The sequence below is a fragment of the Nansenia antarctica genome (assembly GCF_963989245.1).
Source record: "Nansenia antarctica genome assembly, chromosome: 8".
Lineage (NCBI taxonomy): Eukaryota > Metazoa > Chordata > Actinopteri > Argentiniformes > Microstomatidae > Nansenia > Nansenia antarctica.
The window spans coordinates 41,431,888-41,452,408 of NC_137678.1; the positions used below are offsets into that span (position 1 = coordinate 41,431,888).

The 20,521-nt window shown below is 46.7% G+C and overlaps 2 protein-coding genes and 2 pseudogenes across 4 annotated transcripts; all 4 read right to left on the minus strand.

Annotated features, from left to right (window-relative positions):
• Positions 1–1,768: 1,768 nt before the first annotated feature.
• LOC308163378 (histone H3.3A-like) lies at positions 1,769–2,161 on the minus strand (annotated as a pseudogene). The gene has a single exon. The product of its transcript is annotated as a histone H3.3A-like (transcript).
• Positions 2,162–12,536: 10,375 nt separating this feature from the next.
• LOC308164557 (histone H3.3A-like) lies at positions 12,537–12,929 on the minus strand (annotated as a pseudogene). The gene has a single exon. The product of its transcript is annotated as a histone H3.3A-like (transcript).
• A 2,749-nt stretch (positions 12,930–15,678) lies between these two features.
• On the minus strand, positions 15,679–16,765 carry LOC308164209 (stonustoxin subunit beta-like; the record flags this gene model as incomplete). The annotated part of the gene is made up of 2 exons (XM_080538351.1): positions 15,679–16,225; positions 16,569–16,765. The coding sequence occupies 2 exons, from the start codon at positions 16,763–16,765 to the stop codon at positions 15,679–15,681; spliced, it is 744 nt and encodes a 247-aa protein (XP_080394477.1).
• A 1,091-nt stretch (positions 16,766–17,856) lies between these two features.
• LOC308164210 (tripartite motif-containing protein 16-like) lies at positions 17,857–18,960 on the minus strand (the record flags this gene model as incomplete). Its single annotated transcript, XM_080538352.1, has 1 exon — positions 17,857–18,960. One exon carries the CDS (start codon positions 18,958–18,960, stop codon positions 17,857–17,859), a length of 1,104 nt encoding a protein of 367 aa, XP_080394478.1.
• Positions 18,961–20,521: the final 1,561 nt, after the last annotated feature.

Sequence of the window (20,521 nt, forward strand, 5' to 3'; positions counted from 1 at the left end):
TCTAGGAGGCCCCCCCGGTCTGCTGTTGGAATATGTCGATAGTATCTTCATCCTCCATCTCCAGCTGCGCAGGTGTGTCCGTCTCATTGATGGGCTGTCCATCTAACCTAAACCTAATCTGTCTGATTGATAAACCCTGTCTTTCACAGTACGCCTTCATCAGTTTGGGGCAATCTTGATTATCACATCCCACCATCTCTCCGTACGACACCTGGTTGCAGATGCAGTAGCGGGGCTCGTTGGGGTCGTAGGTCCAGTCCACCTGGCTGTTAGCCTCAGACTCTGGCAGGGCCGAGGCCTGCTGGGAGAGCTCCTGGGCCAGGGCGGAGGAGGAGGACGAGGACGACGACTGGTGGTTGGAAGACTTTGTGTTGCCTTTGGTCTTGCGTCCTCCGCGGGACTCTGATGCGGCGGCGGCGGGGGCGAGGGTCTGGGTGAGGGTGGAGGCCAGGGCGGAGGAGGTGTAGCCGGCCGCCTCGCGGGACAGAGAGAACTCCCGGCTCAGCTGGAAGTCGCTGTTCTTGATGGCCTCGTAGCTGGCCTTCAGACTGGAGGTCCTCCTGCCCTCCTTCATCTGTGCGGTGGCCTGGACGGCCTGTGCAGCAGCCATGGCCATGGCCATGGTGATGGCCCCGGCCCCCGCCCCCTCCCCGGGCCCGGCCGGCAGGGAGCTGAGGTTGTAGGAGGCCAGCGGCTGGGAGGAGTTCACACTGTTGGTAAAAGAACATGATTAAAATAAATATATATGAGCAATAACATATCGTGGTTATATAGTTCTCTTTTTTTTTTGTCATTCTTTTTATTTCCATATTTGCCAAGATAACTTAATCAGGAAGCAAAAAAGACACCAGACAATAAAGTACTAAAAATCTGAAATAGAAATAACCCCTAAAACGCAACCCTCCCAGAGCCCCCACCCCCCCATCCCCACGCTGCCGTCGTCTCAGGGCCTACCTAATAAACCATGTATACTTACGATTAATTTCCGTTTTCTTCGTAAAGCTCTGGGAAATAGTCTTCTCGGTCCAGAATCTCCTGGTATTTTTCTGAATATTCTGTAAAAAACAAACCAAAAAAAACAGGCAGTTAAATGGTGAGTTACTATCAATGTTTTCATCTTGATCAGTACTATATATCAAAACACACTCACCTGGTGGATGAAGATGTGGCATATCTTTTGGTCCACTGTTTGGCTGTCCGGTCATGTTCAGCTCTGTTTGTCGTGTACTGGGTGGCGATGCTTCCAACCAGGGGATCGGCTGGGTTACAGTCTGTGAGCAGGGAGCAGATGGACAGCAGCACCTTGGAGATGGTGAGGGCGGGGCTCCAGTTGTCCTTGAGGATGTCCAGACAGATCACACCCTGGCTGTTGATGTTACAGTGGTAGATCCTCGTGCGAAACGTCACTTTTTTTGAGGTAGTGGAAAGTTTTATTTACAACAAATGGCCACAATGCGATAAAAAAACAACTTCTACTCCATATGACTCATGCACACTACAGAACAATGGACCTGAAGGTATAACAAATTCTAAAATACAAACACTTTCAAAACCTGAGGAGGTTAGGAATGTTTTGCATGACACATTGCTACTTTTCCATGTTATAAACCACAACAAGCTTTTAATCCTACCAATGACACAATTACAAAATAAATGAATTTAAAAACTACAACAGTAACTCAATAGTTCTGAGAAAACACATAGCCCCAGCCATTCCCACCCTGCCCCCCCTCAAAAGATTTGAATTCAAAAAATGGTTCGGTTCTTTTTATGCACGCTCTCCTCGGATTCGCCTGGCCAGCTGGATGTCCTTGGGCATGATGGATGGCACACAGGTTAGTGTCCTCAAACAGGCCGACGAGGTATGCCTCACTGGCTTCCTGAAGAGCACCGATGGCTGCACTCTGGAAGCGGAGGTCAGTCTTGAAGTCCTGGGCAATTTCTCTCACCAGACGCTGGAAGGGCAGCTTACGGATCAACAGCTCAGTGGACTTCTGGTACCGACGGATCTCACACAGAGCAACGGTTCCGGGCCTGTATCTGTGGGGCTTCTTCACTCCGCGGTAGAGGGCGCACTTTTCCTTGCAGCCTTGGTGGCCAGCTGCTTCCTGGGCGCCTTTCCTCCAGTGGATTTACGAGCGGTCTGCTTTGTACGAGCCATGGTTCACTGGTTAATTTGTAATGTCGTTGATCCGTCGAGTCGTAGTTCTCTCCGATGTTGGTAGATTTCTCGCGAAACGTCACCTTGGGTGGTTTGAAGGGGTAGTCGGGGGTGAAGGCGATGTCGAGGAGGAAGACCCCTCCCTCGTAAACAGAGCCTGGTGGTCCCACGATACCCCCCCCACATTTTGAGCATCTTTGATTGCCGCGACATGACGCAGCTACGTGGCCAAATCTCTGACATTTGAAGCATCTAAGCGGGGGCCTCTCATACTTTCTTACTTGGAACGACAAGCACCCAAAGAAAACCCTGGGCGGCAGGCTATCACCTGTAAACGTTATCATAACCGGAGCGTTCGGGTTGCCACCCATCCGTGCTTTAAATCTCCTCACTTCTTTAACTTTCCCCCCCTTGATTTGCTCCCTCATTTCTTTCTCAGATATGTCCGCACAGACACCATAGATCACTCCTTTGATTCCGTAATTTTTGTTTGAGATAGCAGCTTCTACTTTTAGCCCAGCAATTTTTTTTACACCAAGCGCTTTCTTTTGTGTTTCTGCACTCGTGCACATCACCATGAGCATGCCATTAGCTAGTATTCTTGCATCTATTTCACCAACACTCTTCAGTAATGAAAGAAAAAAAAAATCTAAACAAAACCAAAAAACTAACAAAAACAAATAATTGAGTGGATGCTCTTCAAGTGTGGAGTCCTCTGAGCCTCCCCTCTAGGAGGCCCCCCCTCTAGGAGGCCCCCCCTCTAGGAGGCCCCCCCGGTCTGCTGTTGGAATACGTCGATAGTATCTTCATCCTCCATCTCCAGCTGCGCAGGTGTGTCCGTCTCATTGATGGGCTGTCCATCTAACCTAAACCTAATCTGTCTGATTGATAAACCCTGTCTTTCACAGTACGCCTTCATCAGTTTGGGGCAATCTTGATTATCACATCCCACCATCTCTCCGTACGACACCTGGTTGCAGATGCAGTAGCGGGGCTCGTTGGGGTCGTAGGTCCAGTCCACCTGGCTGTTAGCCTCAGACTCTGGCAGGGCCGAGGCCTGCTGGGAGAGCTCCTGGGCCAGGGCGGAGGAGGAGGACGAGGACGAGGACTGGTGGTTGGAAGACTTTGTGTTGCCTTTGGTCTTGCGTCCTCCGCGGGACTCTGATGCGGCGGCGGCGGGGGCGAGGGTCTGGGTGAGGGTGGAGGCCAGGGCGGAGGAGGTGTAGCCGGCCGCCTCGCGGGACAGAGAGAACTCCCGGCTCAGCTGGAAGTCGCTGTTCTTGATGGCCTCGTAGCTGGCCTTCAGACTGGAGGTCCTCCTGCCCTCCTTCATCTGTGCGGTGGCCTGGACGGCCTGTGCAGCAGCCATGGCCATGGCCATGGTGATGGCCCCGGCCCCCGCCCCCTCCCCGGGCCCGGCCGGCAGGGAGCTGAGGTTGTAGGAGGCCAGCGGCTGGGAGGAGTTCACACTGTTGGTAAAAGAACATGATTAAAATAAATATATATGAGCAATAACATATCGTGGTTATATAGTTCTCTTTTTTTTGTCATTGTTTTTATTTCCATATTTGCCAAGATAACTTAATCAGGAAGCAAAAAATACACCAGACAATAAAGTACTAAAAATCTGAAATAGAAATATGCTGCTGACTCATCCCCAGCTGCTTCTGTTTCTCAGTCCGACAACTCATTGCGTACGCGTGTGTCAATGTTTGTTTGTATGTGTGTCACTTCTGGGTCGGGCCTATCCCCGATCGGAATTCAAAAGCAACGTTATCAAACAAAGTTGTCAAACCAAAACTTGTATCAAACAAAACAATAAATCTTTTCTAATGTGGTGCTGGTGGTTTCTCGTGATGGTTGAAAAACTGTGTCGCACCCTCACGTGTCAGGACTCATCCAGCCCAAGCAAGGAGAGATCACTTCCTTATATCAAGTATGTCCTTAGATTGGGCGACACCCATTTTCAAAATAAAGTCTTTATGGGCCAAAGTACCACTTTCAAAATACCATTCAAGTGGCTTTTTATAAATAATAATATAAAGCTTTTTTGGCTCCAACATTTGCTCTACCACTGTTGGTATTGGGTCGTCCCCAATACAGAACTTCACGTTTTTAAGCTCTCCCTTGACTATAGAGATGCTTCGTGACTTGCTCGGCTTGATTTTCATCCGGGCCCACTTGATGTTCTCCTGCAGTTTTCCAAGTAGCCGCCTGGTGCATGCTGCAGTAGTGGTCAGAGTGGTCATGTCATCCATGTATGCTCGGATAGGTGGAAGGCGGATCCCGTTCTTAGTTCGCTCACCCCCGACCACCCATCTTGAGGCCCTGATGATGACCTCCATGGCCATTGTGAAGGCCAGGGGTGAGATTGTACAGCCTGCCATGATGCCTACTTCTATGCGCTGCCATGATGTTGTGAAGTCGGCTGTTGTGAAGCACAGTTGCAGGTCTTCGAAGTAGGCTTTTACTAGGGTAGTGATGGATGATGGAACGTGGAAAAAGTCGAAGGATTCCCAGAGGAGGTTATGGGGAACTGAGCCAAAGGCATTGGCCAGGTCAAGGAAGATGACATGGAGGTCTCTTTTGTCCTTCTTTGCTGCTTGGATCTGGTGCCAGATCATACTGGTATGCTCCAAGCAACCAGAGAACCCAGGAATGCCGGCCTTCTGTACGGATGTATCTACGTACTTGTTCTTCACCAGGTAGGTGGACAGCCTCTGTGCTATTACGCTGAAAAAGATTTTCCCTTCAACGTTGAGAAGGCAGATTGGCCGGAATTGACTGATGTCTGTCGCATCCTTCTCCTTGGGAATTAGCACACCTCCCGCCCTTCGCCACGCCTTAGGTATTATTCCCTTCTGCCACACTATCCTCATGAGCCTCCAAATAAAGCATAGAACATCTGGTGCGTTCTTGTAGAGCTTATACGGTACACCATTCGGCCCAGGGGCTGATGCTGATCTTGCGCGCCGTACTGTATTCTCTACTTCCTTCCATTTTGGAGGGCCAGTCTCCAGGTTGACATCAGGAGGTTGAATAGGTGGGATGTCATGTGGGATGACTAGCTGTTCGTGCCTTTTCGTGTCCTGGTGGACCTTTTCCAGATGTTCTTCAAGTTCCTGCTTTGGAGTTTTCAGGATTCCGCTTTTTTCCTTAACGAAGAGATCTTTGACGAACTTGAAGGGGTTTTTATAGAACCGAGTTCTTGTGTGTTCCTTCCTCTTGCGAAGTTTCCTCAAGTTCTCCGCTCTTGAGCGCAGCTGAGCGGGCAGGGCCGGGGGGGCGTGGCCCCGCCGAGGGAGGGGGCCGGCGGGGAACTGTTGTTTCCTGTAGTGCGGGGAGAAGAAGCCCATACCGCCACCGCCCCTGTGTGGTTTGTTGGTCTTAGGGTCGCGCTGCCGGGCCACCATCTCCCCTATGCGTTGGGTGCTTTCGTCCATAACCGCTGCAGAGGGACCAAGCGATGGGAGGGAGGGAGGGAGGGGAGGGAGGGAGGGGAGGAAGGGAGGGGGGGAGGGAGGGGGGGGAGGGAGGGAGGGGGGGGAGGGAAAGAAAAAGCGAGGCAAAGAGTTGGGTTGGAATAAAGTCGTTTTTTCGTGCATACGTGTGTAATTTTACTCTGTGCAGGTCATAGTACTAAAATGGTAATGGTAAATGGACTGCACTTATAGCGACTTTTTTGCTGCTCCAAAGTGCTTTACAACGGCCTCTCATTCACACATTCACACACACATTCACACACCAATGGCGGCAAGCTGCCATGCAAGGCGCCGGCCCGCTCACTGGGAGCAATTTTGGGGTTCAGTGTCTTGCCCAAGGACACTTCGACATGTGGCCAGCCGGCGCTCGAACCGCCGATCTGCCAACCTTGCGATCATTAGACGGCGGCTCTACCTCCTGCGCCACAGCCGCCCCACTACTAGACTGGGCTTTACCTTTCAACACCACGGATGGCCCACGATGCAGAGGTAGTCCCGTCTCAGGTGGTCCGGGGACAGGCCTAGCTTGGAGGAATTGAGCAGGGAGCAAACATCCTTCTTCAGGCCCCAGAGTAGCTGGTCTTGGGTCATCCTGCCGTCAACTGGCAGACCCGTGAGATGAGCAGAGTAGAGGATAACAGATGTAAATACAAACCTAACAACATTTCGAAAATCGTGACGTTCGAATTATTAGGTTCTATCTCCATTTTTGTCAAAATTGAGTTTTTTACATAATCTGATCCATTAGGTGTTTATTAATGCCTGTGTGTGTGGTGTTATTTTTAAAATGTTGACATTTTTGAGTTAGTAATTAATAAAATACAAAGGTTCCATCTCACAAAACATAATGGAATGTAACAACTTTGACGCTCAAGATCTCTGAACTACCCTAAACGGAGATAGAACCTTACCATTCTAAACGGAGATAAACCTTATCATTCTAAACGGAGATAGAACCTTATCATTCTAAACGGAGATAGAACCTTATCATTCTAAACAGAGATAGAACCTTATCATTCTAAACGGAGATAGAACCTTATCATTCTAAACGGAGATAGAACCTTATCATTCTAAACGGAGATAGAACCTTATCATTCTAAACGGAGATAGAACCTTATCATTCTAAACGGAGATAGAACCTTATCATTCTAAACAGAGATATAACCTTATCATTCTAAACGGAGATAGAACCGTATCATTCTAAACGGAGATAGAACCTTATCATTCTAAACAGAGATAGAACCTTATCATTCTAAACGGAGATAGAACCTTATCATTCTAAACGGAGATAGAACCTTATCATTCTAAACAGAGATAGAACCTTATCATTCTAAACGGAGATAGAACCTTATCATTCTAAACGGAGATAGAACCTTATCATTCTAAACGGAGATAGAACCTTATCATTCTATAGAATAAATTAAACATATAAATCCAATCAAGGGTAGGCTTATCAGGCACTGCCTGCTAATCACAGATATAACTTTTTCTCCTTTCAATATCCATGAGGTCATTAGTCAATGATAGACAGACAAGACACAACAACCCCATCTGTCCTTGCAACGCCCCCTGCGTGACCGAATCAGAAGCTGAATTACACTGCGCCAGCCCATTGGCTGGCCCAGGCGACGCTTGTGTCACGAGGGACGGGACCCTCCGCCTATATAAAGCGTCCGGTAGTAGGAGGAGGCAGAGACACGCGGACACTGAAAGAGGAAGAGAGAGAGATAGAATAACTGTTATTATTTAGGAACCTCTTCAGCCCGTCAGTGGCGGGGCTGAATCTGTCAGGACAATACAAACTCATTGAGTACACCGTTCCTCTGTGCCTAGAGACCTTTACACTGCCTTTCTCCTCAATTGTCCGCCTATATAAGGCTTACACACGGCGTCTGTCGTCATTCAAAAACCTCTTCTCGCTTCTCCACTTCCCCCGGTAGTAGGAGGAGGCAGAGACACGAGGCAGAGACAGAGACACGAGGCCACTGAGAGAGGAAGAGAGAGACGACAGACGCGAGTTCCTCTCCCTCGATCGGGAGTTCTGACCACATAATCAGTTTCACTCAACTGCTTTTCAACAGTTTTTTGTTTGTTTGTTTTGTTTTGTTTTGTGGCACATTTATTTATTTGAAACAGTTAAAAAACGAAAGAACTTTCATTCAGAGCTGTTGGCTCTCCCAAAAGTAGCTAGATGATGTAATCAACTAATTTGCAAAATATGCAATTCTGAAAGGCTAAATTAATAAAAAATAGGCTGACCAGGTTTACAAACAAACTATTTACGTATTCACAAGCCATTATGGTTAATGAGCTGAGCTATGATAGCTAGCTAAGCTGACTGAGAGGGTGCGAGAGACTGACTGAGACAGTGAACCATTTGAGGGATTTTTGAGTGTGAAACTAAAAGACTGAGTGAATATTATTTAAACAAAAACATATCTACAAATATTATACTGAACTGTACAAAAATCATTGTGATGGGATATGTTAGATACTTCATACTACAGTAATTCTCCAAATGACTAGAAAAAGTAGCCAGATTTGTCGCTGGTCGCTTTTGACTAGTTAAGGGTGTATGGAAAGTCGCCAGATCTAGCGACAAAGTCGACAAGTTGGCAACACTGCTTGTGATTGGATGTGTTATTTTATTTCCTTGGTTTCTTTCAGGCATGATAATCGCTCACCTTTCGTCGAAATCCGCCGTTTTGAATCCAAAATAGGTGACCTACATTCATATATATTTTTTTTTTGCAATCTTGTAATTCTGCATGTGACCACCACTAGAGTAAATCTAAAAGAAATCAGATATGAGCACATGGAACCTAATTTTTCCACCAAAAAAACTTTCCACCGGGACCGCCTAGCAGGTTACGGGTCTCGTATCCTTCTCACCTTTTTCACCCCGACCCATTTTCATGCCTGCATTGTCTGTAAAATGTTCCACTTTGTTCCTTTAACATTATTTTTTATTCTCATCTAATACTTTGGTATAATAATCCTTCTTACATATTCTCATAATACTAATTCGTTTTTTTTTTGTATTTCTTATATTTAACCCCTGCCTCCTTTGTTTTATGTTTTATAAATACCCTGTATAGAGTATTATTTTTCTTGTATGCATTTTGAATGTCCTTGGACATCCACAGATTTTCAGAATATTTATTCTTATTGCTACATTGTTTTAGTGGGCAGTTTTTTTTCATATAGAACTTTAAATGTTTCTAGGAATAACCCATACGCTTTGTCCACATCTGATTCTTCATATATACTCTTCCAATTCCATTTTAATAACTAATTTCTAAAAGCAGATATGGATTCCTCAGTTCTTATTCTCTTGTTTGTTATTTCCTTTAACTCCCTCTTCTTTCTATAATTACATTCATAAAATGAAAAGACAGGCAGGTGTTCGCTAATATCATGGATTAATACACTTGTTGTGTTACTTTCCACATTATTTGAGGCTTTCCACAAGTCATGAAATGCTTTATCGGAACCCAACCCCCCCCCTGGGACCCCAGTAAACATCACCATTGAAAGGAGGGTGCATGCTGACAGAGTCGCCAGGAATTTGAAAATTGTATACATGTGGTGGGTCTGCTTTGGTACAGTGTGACAGGAGAGGCCACTCTGCACCCGGTTTACCTTCGACTTTGACAGAGTGTGAGGTGGTCAATACTACCTCCCACGGTCCTGTCCACCGCGGCTCGTTCCACTTCCTTTTGTGGACTCTGATTCTTACCCAGTCGCCTGGGTCTAAAATAGGAGTCTGTTTTGCGCCGTTGTCTGCTTTCTCCGCAGCATTCAGTCACTGTGAAGAGAAAACTCGATTGAGATTAGTTAGACCTTGACATATACATTCATTTCCATGGAGAGGAGGTCCAAGCCACCTCCCTCTGTATCATTCCTGTCGGCAAGCTTTCTTTTAATAGAATGGTTAGCCCTCTCAACCAGCCCCTGTGACTACTGGTGACTGAACCAAATCGATGCTTAATCCCCATTGCTGTCTCAATTGCAGCCATATGGAAAACATTTGTTAAAATGTGACCCATTATCAAAGTGTATTATTGTAGGGAAACTAAACCGTGGTATGAATTCCTTTAAGAGGCACTTTATTACAGATGCAGCATCCTCCCGTTTACACGGATATGCTTCAGGCCTCCTTGAAAATCTATCAATCACTCCCATGTCCCTGAAGTCAATACATATCTCTCGGAATGGACAGGGAGGCATCGGATATGTGTACATTTAAGTAGTGTTTTGTGTTTTGTTGTGTTTGTTACACACATCACAGTCTGAGATGAAATTCTTAACCATCTCCAAACCATATGCTGGGCGCCTTTCCTCCAGTGGATTTACGAGCGGTCTGCTTGGTACGAGCCATGGTTCACTGGTTAATTTGTAATGTCGTTGATCCGTCGAGTCGTAGTTCTCTCCGATGTTGGTAGATTTCTCGCGAAACGTCACCTTGGGTGGTTTGAAGGGGTAGTCGGGGGTGAAGGCGATGTCGAGGAAGAAGAGCCCTCCCTCGTAAACAGAGCCTGGTGGTCCCAGGATACCCCCCCCCACATTTTGAGCATCTTTGATTGCCGCGACATGACGCAGCTACGTGGCCAAATCTCTGACATTTGAAGCATCTAAGCGGGGGCCTCTCATACTTTCTCACTTGGAACGACAAGCACCCAAAGAAAACCCTGGGCGGCAGGCTATCACCTTCAAACGTTATCATAACCGGAGCGTTCGGGTTGCCACCCATCCGTGCTTTAAATCTCCTCACTTCTTTAACTTTCCCCCCCTTGATTTGCTCCCTCATTTCTTTCTCAGATATGTCCGCACAGACACCATAGATCACTCCTTTGATTCCGTAATTTTTGTTTGAGATAGCAGCTTCTACTTTTAGCCCAGCAATTTTTTTTACACCAAGCGCTTTCTTTTGTGTTTCTGCACTCGTGCACATCACCATGAGCATGCCATTAGCTAGTATTCTTGCATCTATTTCACCAACACTCTTCAGTAATGAAAGAAAAAAAAAATCTAAACAAAACCAAAAAACTAACAAAAACAAATAATTGAGTGGATGCTCTTCAAGTGTGGAGTCCTCTGAGCCTCCCCTCTAGGAGGCCCCCCCTCTAGGAGGCCCCCCCGGTCTGCTGTTGGAATACGTCGATAGTATCTTCATCCTCCATCTCCAGCTGCGCAGGTGTGTCCGTCTCATTGATGGGCTGTCCATCTAAAATAAACCTAATCTGTCTGATTGATAAACCCTGTCTTTCACAGTACGCCTTCATCAGTTTGGGGCAATCTTGATTATCACATCCCACCATCTCTCCGTACGACACCTGGTTGCAGATGCAGTAGCGGGGCTCGTTGGGGTCGTAGGTCCAGTCCACCTGGCTGTTAGCCTCAGACTCTGGCAGGGCCGAGGCCTGCTGGGAGAGCTCCTGGGCCAGGGCGGAGGAGGAGGACGAGGACGAGGACTGGTGGTTGGAAGACTTTGTGTTGCCTTTGGTCTTGCGTCCTCCACGGGACTCTGATGCGGCGGCGGCGGGGGCGAGGGTCTGGGTGAGGGTGGAGGCCAGGGCGGAGGAGGTGTAGCCGGCCGCCTCGCGGGACAGAGAGAACTCCCGGCTCAGCTGGAAGTCGCTGTTCTTGATGGCCTCGTAGCTGGCCTTCAGACTGGAGGTCCTCCTGCCCTCCTTCATCTGTGCGGTGGCCTGGACGGCCTGTGCAGCAGCCATGGCCATGGCCATGGTGATGGCCCCGGCCCCCGCCCCCTCCCCGGGCCCGGCCGGCAGGGAGCTGAGGTTGTAGGAGGCCAGCGGCTGGGAGGAGTTCACACTGTTGGTAAAAGAACATGATTAAAATAAATATATATGAGCAATAACATATCGTGGTTATATAGTTCTCTTTTTTTTTTGTCATTCTTTTTATTTCCATATTTGCCAAGATAACTTAATCAGGAAGCAAAAAAGACACCAGACAATAAAGTACTAAAAATCTGAAATAGAAATAACCCCTAAAACGCAACCCTCCCAGAGCCCCCACCCCCCCATCCCCACGCTGCCGTCGTCTCAGGGCCTACCTAATAAACCATGTATACTTACGATTAATTTCCGTTTTCTTCGTAAAGCTCTGGGAAATAGTCTTCTCGGTCCAGAATCTCCTGGTATTTTTCTGAATATTCTGTAAAAAACAAACCAAAAAAAACAGGCAGTTAAATGGTGAGTTACTATCAATGTTTTCATCTTGATCAGTACTATATATCAAAACACACTCACCTGGTGGATGAAGATGTGGCATATCTTTTGGTCCACTGTTTGGCTGTCCGGTCATGTTCAGCTCTGTTTGTCGTGTACTGGGTGGCGATGCTTCCAACCAGGGGATCGGCTGGGTTACAGTCTGTGAGCAGGGAGCAGATGGACAGCAGCACCTTGGAGATGGTGAGGGCGGGGCTCCAGTTGTCCTTGAGGATGTCCAGACAGATCACACCCTGGCTGTTGATGTTACAGTGGTAGATCCTCGTGCGAAACGTCACTTTTTTTGAGGTAGTGGAAAGTTTTATTTACAACAAATGGCCACAATGCGATAAAAAAACAACTTCTACTCCATATGACTCATGCACACTACAGAACAATGGACCTGAAGGTATAACAAATTCTAAAATACAAACACTTTCAAAACCTGAGGAGGTTAGGAATGTTTTGCATGACACATTGCTACTTTTCCATGTTATAAACCACAACAAGCTTTTAATCCTACCAATGACACAATTACAAAATAAATGAATTTAAAAACTACAACAGTAACTCAATAGTTCTGAGAAAACACATAGCCCCAGCCATTCCCACCCTGCCCCCCCTCAAAAGATTTGAATTCAAAAAATGGTTCGGTTCTTTTTATGCACGCTCTCCTCGGATTCGCCTGGCCAGCTGGATGTCCTTGGGCATGATGGATGGCACACAGGTTAGTGTCCTCAAACAGGCCGACGAGGTATGCCTCACTGGCTTCCTGAAGAGCACCGATGGCTGCACTCTGGAAGCGGAGGTCAGTCTTGAAGTCCTGGGCAATTTCTCTCACCAGACGCTGGAAGGGCAGCTTACGGATCAACAGCTCAGTGGACTTCTGGTACCGACGGATCTCACACAGAGCAACGGTTCCGGGCCTGTATCTGTGGGGCTTCTTCACTCCGCGGTAGAGGGCGCACTTTTCCTTGCAGCCTTGGTGGCCAGCTGCTTCCTGGGTGCCTTTCCTCCAGTGGATTTACGAGCGGTCTGCTTTGTACGAGCCATGGTTCACTGGTTAATTTGTAATGTCGTTGATCCGTCGAGTCGTAGTTCTCTCCGATGTTGGTAGATTTCTCGCGAAACGTCACCTTGGGTGGTTTGAAGGGGTAGTCGGGGGTGAAGGCGATGTCGAGGAGGAAGACCCCTCCCTCGTAAACAGAGCCTGGTGGTCCCACGATACCCCCCCCACATTTTGAGCATCTTTGATTGCCGCGACATGACGCAGCTACGTGGCCAAATCTCTGACATTTGAAGCATCTAAGCGGGGGCCTCTCATACTTTCTCACTTGGAACGACAAGCACCCAAAGAAAACCCTGGGCGGCAGGCTATCACCTGTAAACGTTATCATAACCGGAGCGTTCGGGTTGCCACCCATCCGTGCTTTAAATCTCCTCACTTCTTTAACTTTCCCCCCCTTGATTTGCTCCCTCATTTCTTTCTCAGATATGTCCGCACAGACACCATAGATCACTCCTTTGATTACGTAATTTTTGTTTGAGATAGCAGCTTCTACTTTTAGCCCAGCAATTTTTTTTACACCAAGCGCTTTCTTTTGTGTTTCTGCACTCGTGCACATCACCATGAGCATGCCATTAGCTAGTATTCTTGCATCTATTTCACCAACACTCTTCAGTAATGAAAGAAAAAAAAAATCTAAACAAAACCAAAAAACTAACAAAAACAAATAATTGAGTGGATGCTCTTCAAGTGTCCTCTGAGCCTCCCCTCTAGGAGGCCCCCCCTCTAGGAGGCCCCCCCGGTCTGCTGTTGGAATACGTCGATAGTATCTTCATCCTCCATCTCCAGCTGCGCAGGTGTGTCCGTCTCATTGATGGGCTGTCCATCTAACCTAAACCTAATCTGTCTGATTGATAAACCCTGTCTTTCACAGTACGCCTTCATCAGTTTGGGGCAATCTTGATTATCACATCCCACCATCTCTCCGTACGACACCTGGTTGCAGATGCAGTAGCGGGGCTCGTTGGGGTCGTAGGTCCAGTCCACCTGGCTGTTAGCCTCAGACTCTGGCAGGGCCGAGGCCTGCTGGGAGAGCTCCTGGGCCAGGGCGGAGGAGGAGGACGAGGACGAGGACTGGTGGTTGGAAGACTTTGTGTTGCCTTTGGTCTTGCGTCCTCCACGGGACTCTGATGCGGCGGCGGCGGGGGCGAGGGTCTGGGTGAGGGTGGAGGCCAGGGCGGAGGAGGTGTAGCCGGCCGCCTCGCGGGACAGAGAGAACTCCCGGCTCAGCTGGAAGTCGCTGTTCTTGATGGCCTCGTAGCTGGCCTTCAGACTGGAGGTCCTCCTGCCCTCCTTCATCTGTGCGGTGGCCTGGACGGCCTGTGCAGCAGCCATGGCCATGGCCATGGTGATGGCCCCGGCCCCCGCCCCCTCCCCGGGCCCGGCCGGCAGGGAGCTGAGGTTGTAGGAGGCCAGCGGCTGGGAGGAGTTCACACTGTTGGTAAAAGAACATGATTAAAATAAATATATATGAGCAATAACATATCGTGGTTATATAGTTCTCTTTTTTTTGTCATTGTTTTTATTTCCATATTTGCCAAGATAACTTAATCAGGAAGCAAAAAATACACCAGACAATAAAGTACTAAAAATCTGAAATAGAAATATGCTGCTGACTCATCCCCAGCTGCTTCTGTTTCTCAGTCCGACAACTCATTGCGTACGCGTGTGTCAATGTTTGTTTGTATGTGTGTCACTTCTGGGTCGGGCCTATCCCCGATCGGAATTCAAAAGCAACGTTATCAAACAAAGTTGTCAAACAAAATAACTTGTATCAAACCAAAACTTGTATCAAACAAAACAATAAATCTTTTCTAATGTGGTGCTGGTGGTTTCTCGTGATGGTTGAAAAACTGTGTCGCACCCTCACGTGTCAGGACTCATCCAGCCCAAGCAAGGAGAGATCACTTCCTTATATCAAGTATGTCCTTAGATTGGGCGACACCCATTTTCAAAATAAAGTCTTTATGGGCCAAAGTACCACTTTCAAAATACCATTCAAGTGGCTTTTTATAAATAATAATATAAAGCTTTTTTGGCTCCAACATTATTATTATTATTATTATTTTTTTTCCCAATCTGATGATTTCTTTAATGTTAATTGATGATACATGATCATTCAGGTTCATTTTCAATCCCACATATCCAGTAGCTGGCTGTTCTACTGGGCTTCAAATAGATCAGAAAGACTGGACCAACATAATTCTGTACAACTGAACAGAACAACTGGTCAACTTTGTTGACGATGAGGAGAGTAGTTAATATTAGAGAGGGAATAGATCAATAGGTAATAATCAATAAGAATACATGTAGGACACATGTATCATGCAGCATTTCTATTGGTCGTGAAAAAACTGTTCCACAATAACATCAAATACGTACATAATGATAAAGGTATAACACAATGACTCTGCAAAATCTAACACAGAGAATATCCCATATCATAGATTAGAATGAAGCCATGTTGAGGAGTGAAGCTGAAAGCCCTGTTCCTATTGGATGCTGCTGCCTGTTGTCTTCAGAGGTCAAATCTGACCAGAGATGAGGATCCTCTGACTGGTGACATCATCAATAATCTCACATTGTAGACTTGACAGAAAGAGCTCAATCTGAGAGTCAAGCCTCTACAATTAATAGAAGGGTTAAGTCATTAAACCTCTAAAGACTAAACAGGGAAAGATATTTCGACAGAATAGTAGGTTATGATATGATAAAGCATCACTCTTATAGGGACCTCTACTCCAGCTCACACAGCTCAGCACTGGACCCAAAATAAACCCCAAACCCAGGATAGAGGGGCTGAGTGAATGTGGTCTGGACTCTGTGGAGGAGGGTCATTGTGTCAGAGGAGATGCTGTAGAAGGACAGAGTACCTGCCCTGTGATCCAGGTACACTCCTACTCTGGAGGACTGAGGGCTTGATACTGCAGTCTCAACATTATTGTGATAGAAACTATAACCACCACTATAGCAGTTTAACACCCAGGACTTGGTATTGAATCCTAATGCAGCGTCAGCACCTCCCCCTGCTCTGCTGATGTCTTTATATGAGACTGCTGTACGAACCAACACCCCACTCCACTCAACCTCCCAGTAACAGCGTCCAGACAGACCCTCTCTACACAGCACCTGATCCTGGCCAGTGAATCTCTCTGGATGATCAGGATATGACTGGGCTTGGTTCATAAATGTCACCTTCCTGTTCCCCTCAGACAGAGAGAGGTGGCTGTTTGCTGTGTTTGGGTCCAGTGTGAGCCGACGGGAATATCGGAAGAACTGGGCTCTGGTGGCAGGAAAACATCCACTGCATTCACTGTAGTTGAGATCTTGGGCCACTCCCCCTTAAAGACGTCCTCTAGTTTCTCTCTCAGCTCAGACACAGCCTCACTCACATCTCCAAACAACTGAAGAGGACCCTCAATGATGCTGGGGAAGTCTGAACATACACTGGGACTGGAGAGAGACTGACAATTCTGGAGGAAATGGATGTGATCCTCTGTGTGTGAAAGCTGCTCCAGCTCAGCGTCTCTCCTCCTCAGCTCAGCTATCTCCTGCTCCAGTCGCTCCAGGACTCCTTCAGCCTGACTCACTGCTGCCTCCTGCTGGGCTCTGATCAGCTGCTTCACAGCAGAGCTCTCTCAATGGAGCGGATCAGTTCAGTAAAGGTCCTCTCACTGTCCTCCACTGCTGTCTGTGCAGAGCGTCTGAGAGACTCCACAGCCTGTTGGATCTCCTTCAGTTCCTTCTCTCTCTCCTGGACTCTCTGCTGGACTTTCTGCTGACTCATCCCCAGCTGCTTCTGTTTCTCAGTCCGACAACTCATTGCGTACGCGTGTGTCAATGTTTGTTTGTATGTGTGTCACTTCTGGGTCGGGCCTATCCCCGATCGGAATTCAAAAGCAAAGTTATCAAACAAAGTTGTCAAACAAAATAACTTGTATCAAACCAAAACTTGTATCAAACAAAAACGTGTATCAAACAAAACAACAAATCTTTTCTAATGTGGTGGTTTATCGTGATGGTTGAAAAACTGTGTCGCACCCTCACGTGTCAGGACTCATCAAGCCCAAGCAAGGAGAGATCACTTCCTTATATCAATTATGTCCTTAGATTGGGCGACACCCATTTTCAAAATAAAAGTCTTTATGGGCCAAAGTACCACTTTCAAAATACCATTCAAGTGGCTTTTTATAAATAATAATATAAAGCTTTTTTGGCTCCAACATGTTTTATTTTTATTTTTATTTATTTTTCAATCTGATGATTTCTTTAATGTTAATTGATGATACATGATCATTCAGGTTCATTTTCAATCCCACATATCCAGTAGCTGGCTGTTCTACTGGACTTCAAATAGATCTGAAAGACTGGATCAACATAATTCTGTACAACTGAACAGAACAACTGGTCAACTTTGTTGACGATGAGGAGAGTAGTTAATATTAGAGAGGGAATAGATCAATAGGTAATAATCAATAAGAATACATGTAGGACACATGTATCATGCAGCATTTCTATTGGTCGTGAAAAAACTGTTCCACAATAACATCAAATACGTACATAATGATAAAGGTATAACACAATGACTCTGCAAAATCTAACACAGAGAATATCCCATATCATAGATTAGAATGAAGCCATGTTGAGGAGTGAAGCTGAAAGCCCTGTTCCTATTGGATGCTGCTGCCTGTTGTCTTCAGAGGTCAAATCTGACCAGAGATGAGGATCCTCTGACTGGTGACATCATCAATAATCTCACATTGTAGACTTGACAGAGAGAGCTCAATCTGAGAGTCAAGCCTCTACAATTAATAGAAGGGTTAAGTCATTAAACCTCTAAAGACTAAACAGGGAAAGATATTTCGACAGAATAGTAGGTTATGATATGATAAAGCATCACTCTTATAGGGACCTCTACTCCAGCTCACACAGCTCAGCACTGGACCCAAAATAAACCCCAAACCCAGGATAGAGGGGCTGAGTGAATGTGGTCTGGACTCTGTGGAGGAGGGTCATTGTGTCAGAGGAGATGCTGTAGAAGGACAGAGTACCTGCCCTGTGATCCAGGTACACTCCTACTCTGGAGGACTGAGGGCCTGATACTGCAGTCTCAACATTATTGTGATAGAAACTATAACCACCACTATAGCAGTTTAACACCCAGGACTTGGTATTGAATCCTAATGCAGCGTCAGCACCTTCCCCTGCTCTGCTGATGTCTTTATATGAGACTGCTGTACGAACCAACACCCCACTCCACTCAACCTCCCAGTAACAGCGTCCAGACAGACCCTCTCTACACAGCACCTGATCCTGGCCAGTGAATCTCTCTGGATGATCAGGATATGACTGGGCTTGGTTCATAAATGTCACCTTCCTGTTCCCCTCAGACAGAGAGAGGTGGCTGTTTGCTGTGTTTGGGTCCAGTGTGAGCCGACGGGAATATCGGAAGAACTGGGCTCTGGTCCTGGGCTCTGGTGGCAGGAAAACATCCACTGCATTCACTGTAGTTGAGATCTTGGGCCACTCCCCCTTAAAGACGTCCTCTAGTTTCTCTCTCAGCTCAGACACAGCCTCACTCACATCTCCAAACAACTGAAGAGGACCCTCAATGATGCTGGGGAAGTCTGAACATACACTGGGACTGGAGAGAGACTGACAACTCTGGAGGAAATGGATGTGATCCTCTGTGTGTGAAAGCTGCTCCAGCTCAGCGTCTCTCCTCCTCAGCTCAGCTATCTCCTGCTCCAGTCGCTCCAGGACTCCTTCAGCCTGACTCACTGCTGCCTCCTGCTGGGCTCTGATCAGCTGCTTCACAGCAGAGAGCCTTCTCTCAATGGAGCGGATCAGTTCAGTAAAGGTCCTCTCACTGTCCTCCACTGCTGTCTGTGCAGAGCGTCTGAGAGACTCCACAGCCTGTTGGATCTCTTTCAGTTCCTTCTCTCTCTCCTGGACTCTCTGCTGGACTTTCTGCTGACTCATCCCCAGCTGCTTCTGTTTCTCAGTCCGACAACTCATTGCGTACGCGTGTGTCAATGTTTGTTTGTATGTGTGTCACTTCTGGGTCGGGCCTATCCCCGATCGGAATTCAAAAGCAAAGTTATCAAACAAAGTTGTCAAACAAAATAACTTGTATCAAACCAAAACTTGTATTAAACAAAAACGTGTATCAAACAAAACAACAAATCTTTTCTAATGTGGTGGTTTATCGTGATGGTTGAAAAACTGTGTCGCACCCTCACGTGTCAGGACTCATCAAGCCCAAGCAAGGAGAGATCACTTCCTTATATCAATTATGTCCTTAGATTGGGCGACACCCATTTTCAAAATAAAAGTCTTTATGGGCCAAAGTACCACTTTCAAAATACCATTCAAGTGGCTTTTCATAAATAATAATATAAAGCTTTTTTGGCTCCAACATTCCAGTCCCTAATTGTTTACAGAACAATTACTTCAAAAACCAACTCATGGAGCCAAACTTCAAAAAACAACTTAACACAAAAAGGGGCTTTCCTAGATTACTCTTTAGTCTGCCTCCATCAGCAAGCAGAGTTTGCTGATGGGTCTTTGCAGGACGTTGGTCTTGGTCTTGACAAGGACACTTCGAACAAAGCCTTTGGTGTCTGGCAATGTCTTCAATATGCGTCCCATTAGCCACGAGTTACGAGGGGCCGTGCCATCCACAATAATAACAAGGTCACCGGGTGAGAAGTTCCTTTTTGGGTTGTTCCACTTACTTCTCTCCTGCATGAGTGGCAGATATTCTCGTATCCATCTTTTCCAGAAGAGGTCTGCGATGTATTGGACTTGTTTCCATCTTCTTTTGCAGTAGAGGTCCTCTTTTTGGAAAAGTCCTGGAGGCATGACTGGCTTTCCTTTGATCTGCAGCAGGTGATTCGGAGTAAGAGCTTCTAAATCATTCGGATCAGATGAGACACTTGTGATGGGTCTGTCATTCATGATCAGCTCCACTTCACACATAGTTGTCTGTAGACCCTCGTCATCCAATGTTTGCTCTTTAACCACCGAACTGAGAATCTTCTTCACTTGTCTGATCAATCTCTCCCAGACGCCCCCATGATGGGCTCCTGAGGGAGGGTTGAATGTCCATTTTATTCCTTCATTTAATAAAACATTTTGAATCCTTTCATGATTCAACCTTTTCAGCGCTTCTCCAAGTTCTCTCTGTGTTCCAACAAAGTTGGTGCCTTGGTCTGTTCGAATGCTTGTCAATGGGCCTCTTCTACAAATGAATCTTCTGAGTGCATTAATACATGAATCCGTATCCAGGTGACAGGCAACTTCAAGATGAACAGCTCTACTCACAAGGCACGTAAAGATGACTCCCCACCTTTTAACATGAGCACGGCCTCTTTTGACCTCAATGGGTCCAAAATAATCAATACCAACATGAGTGAAGGGGGGCAGATCTGGTGAGATGCGATCTAGTGGAAGGTCGGCCATCTTTTGCTCACCTACTCTAGTTTGCAAGCGTTGACAGAATAGGCAGTTCTTGATTGTCTTTCTTGCTAGAGAGTTAGCACTAGGCATCCAGTAGCGTTGGCTTAGTCGGGAAAGC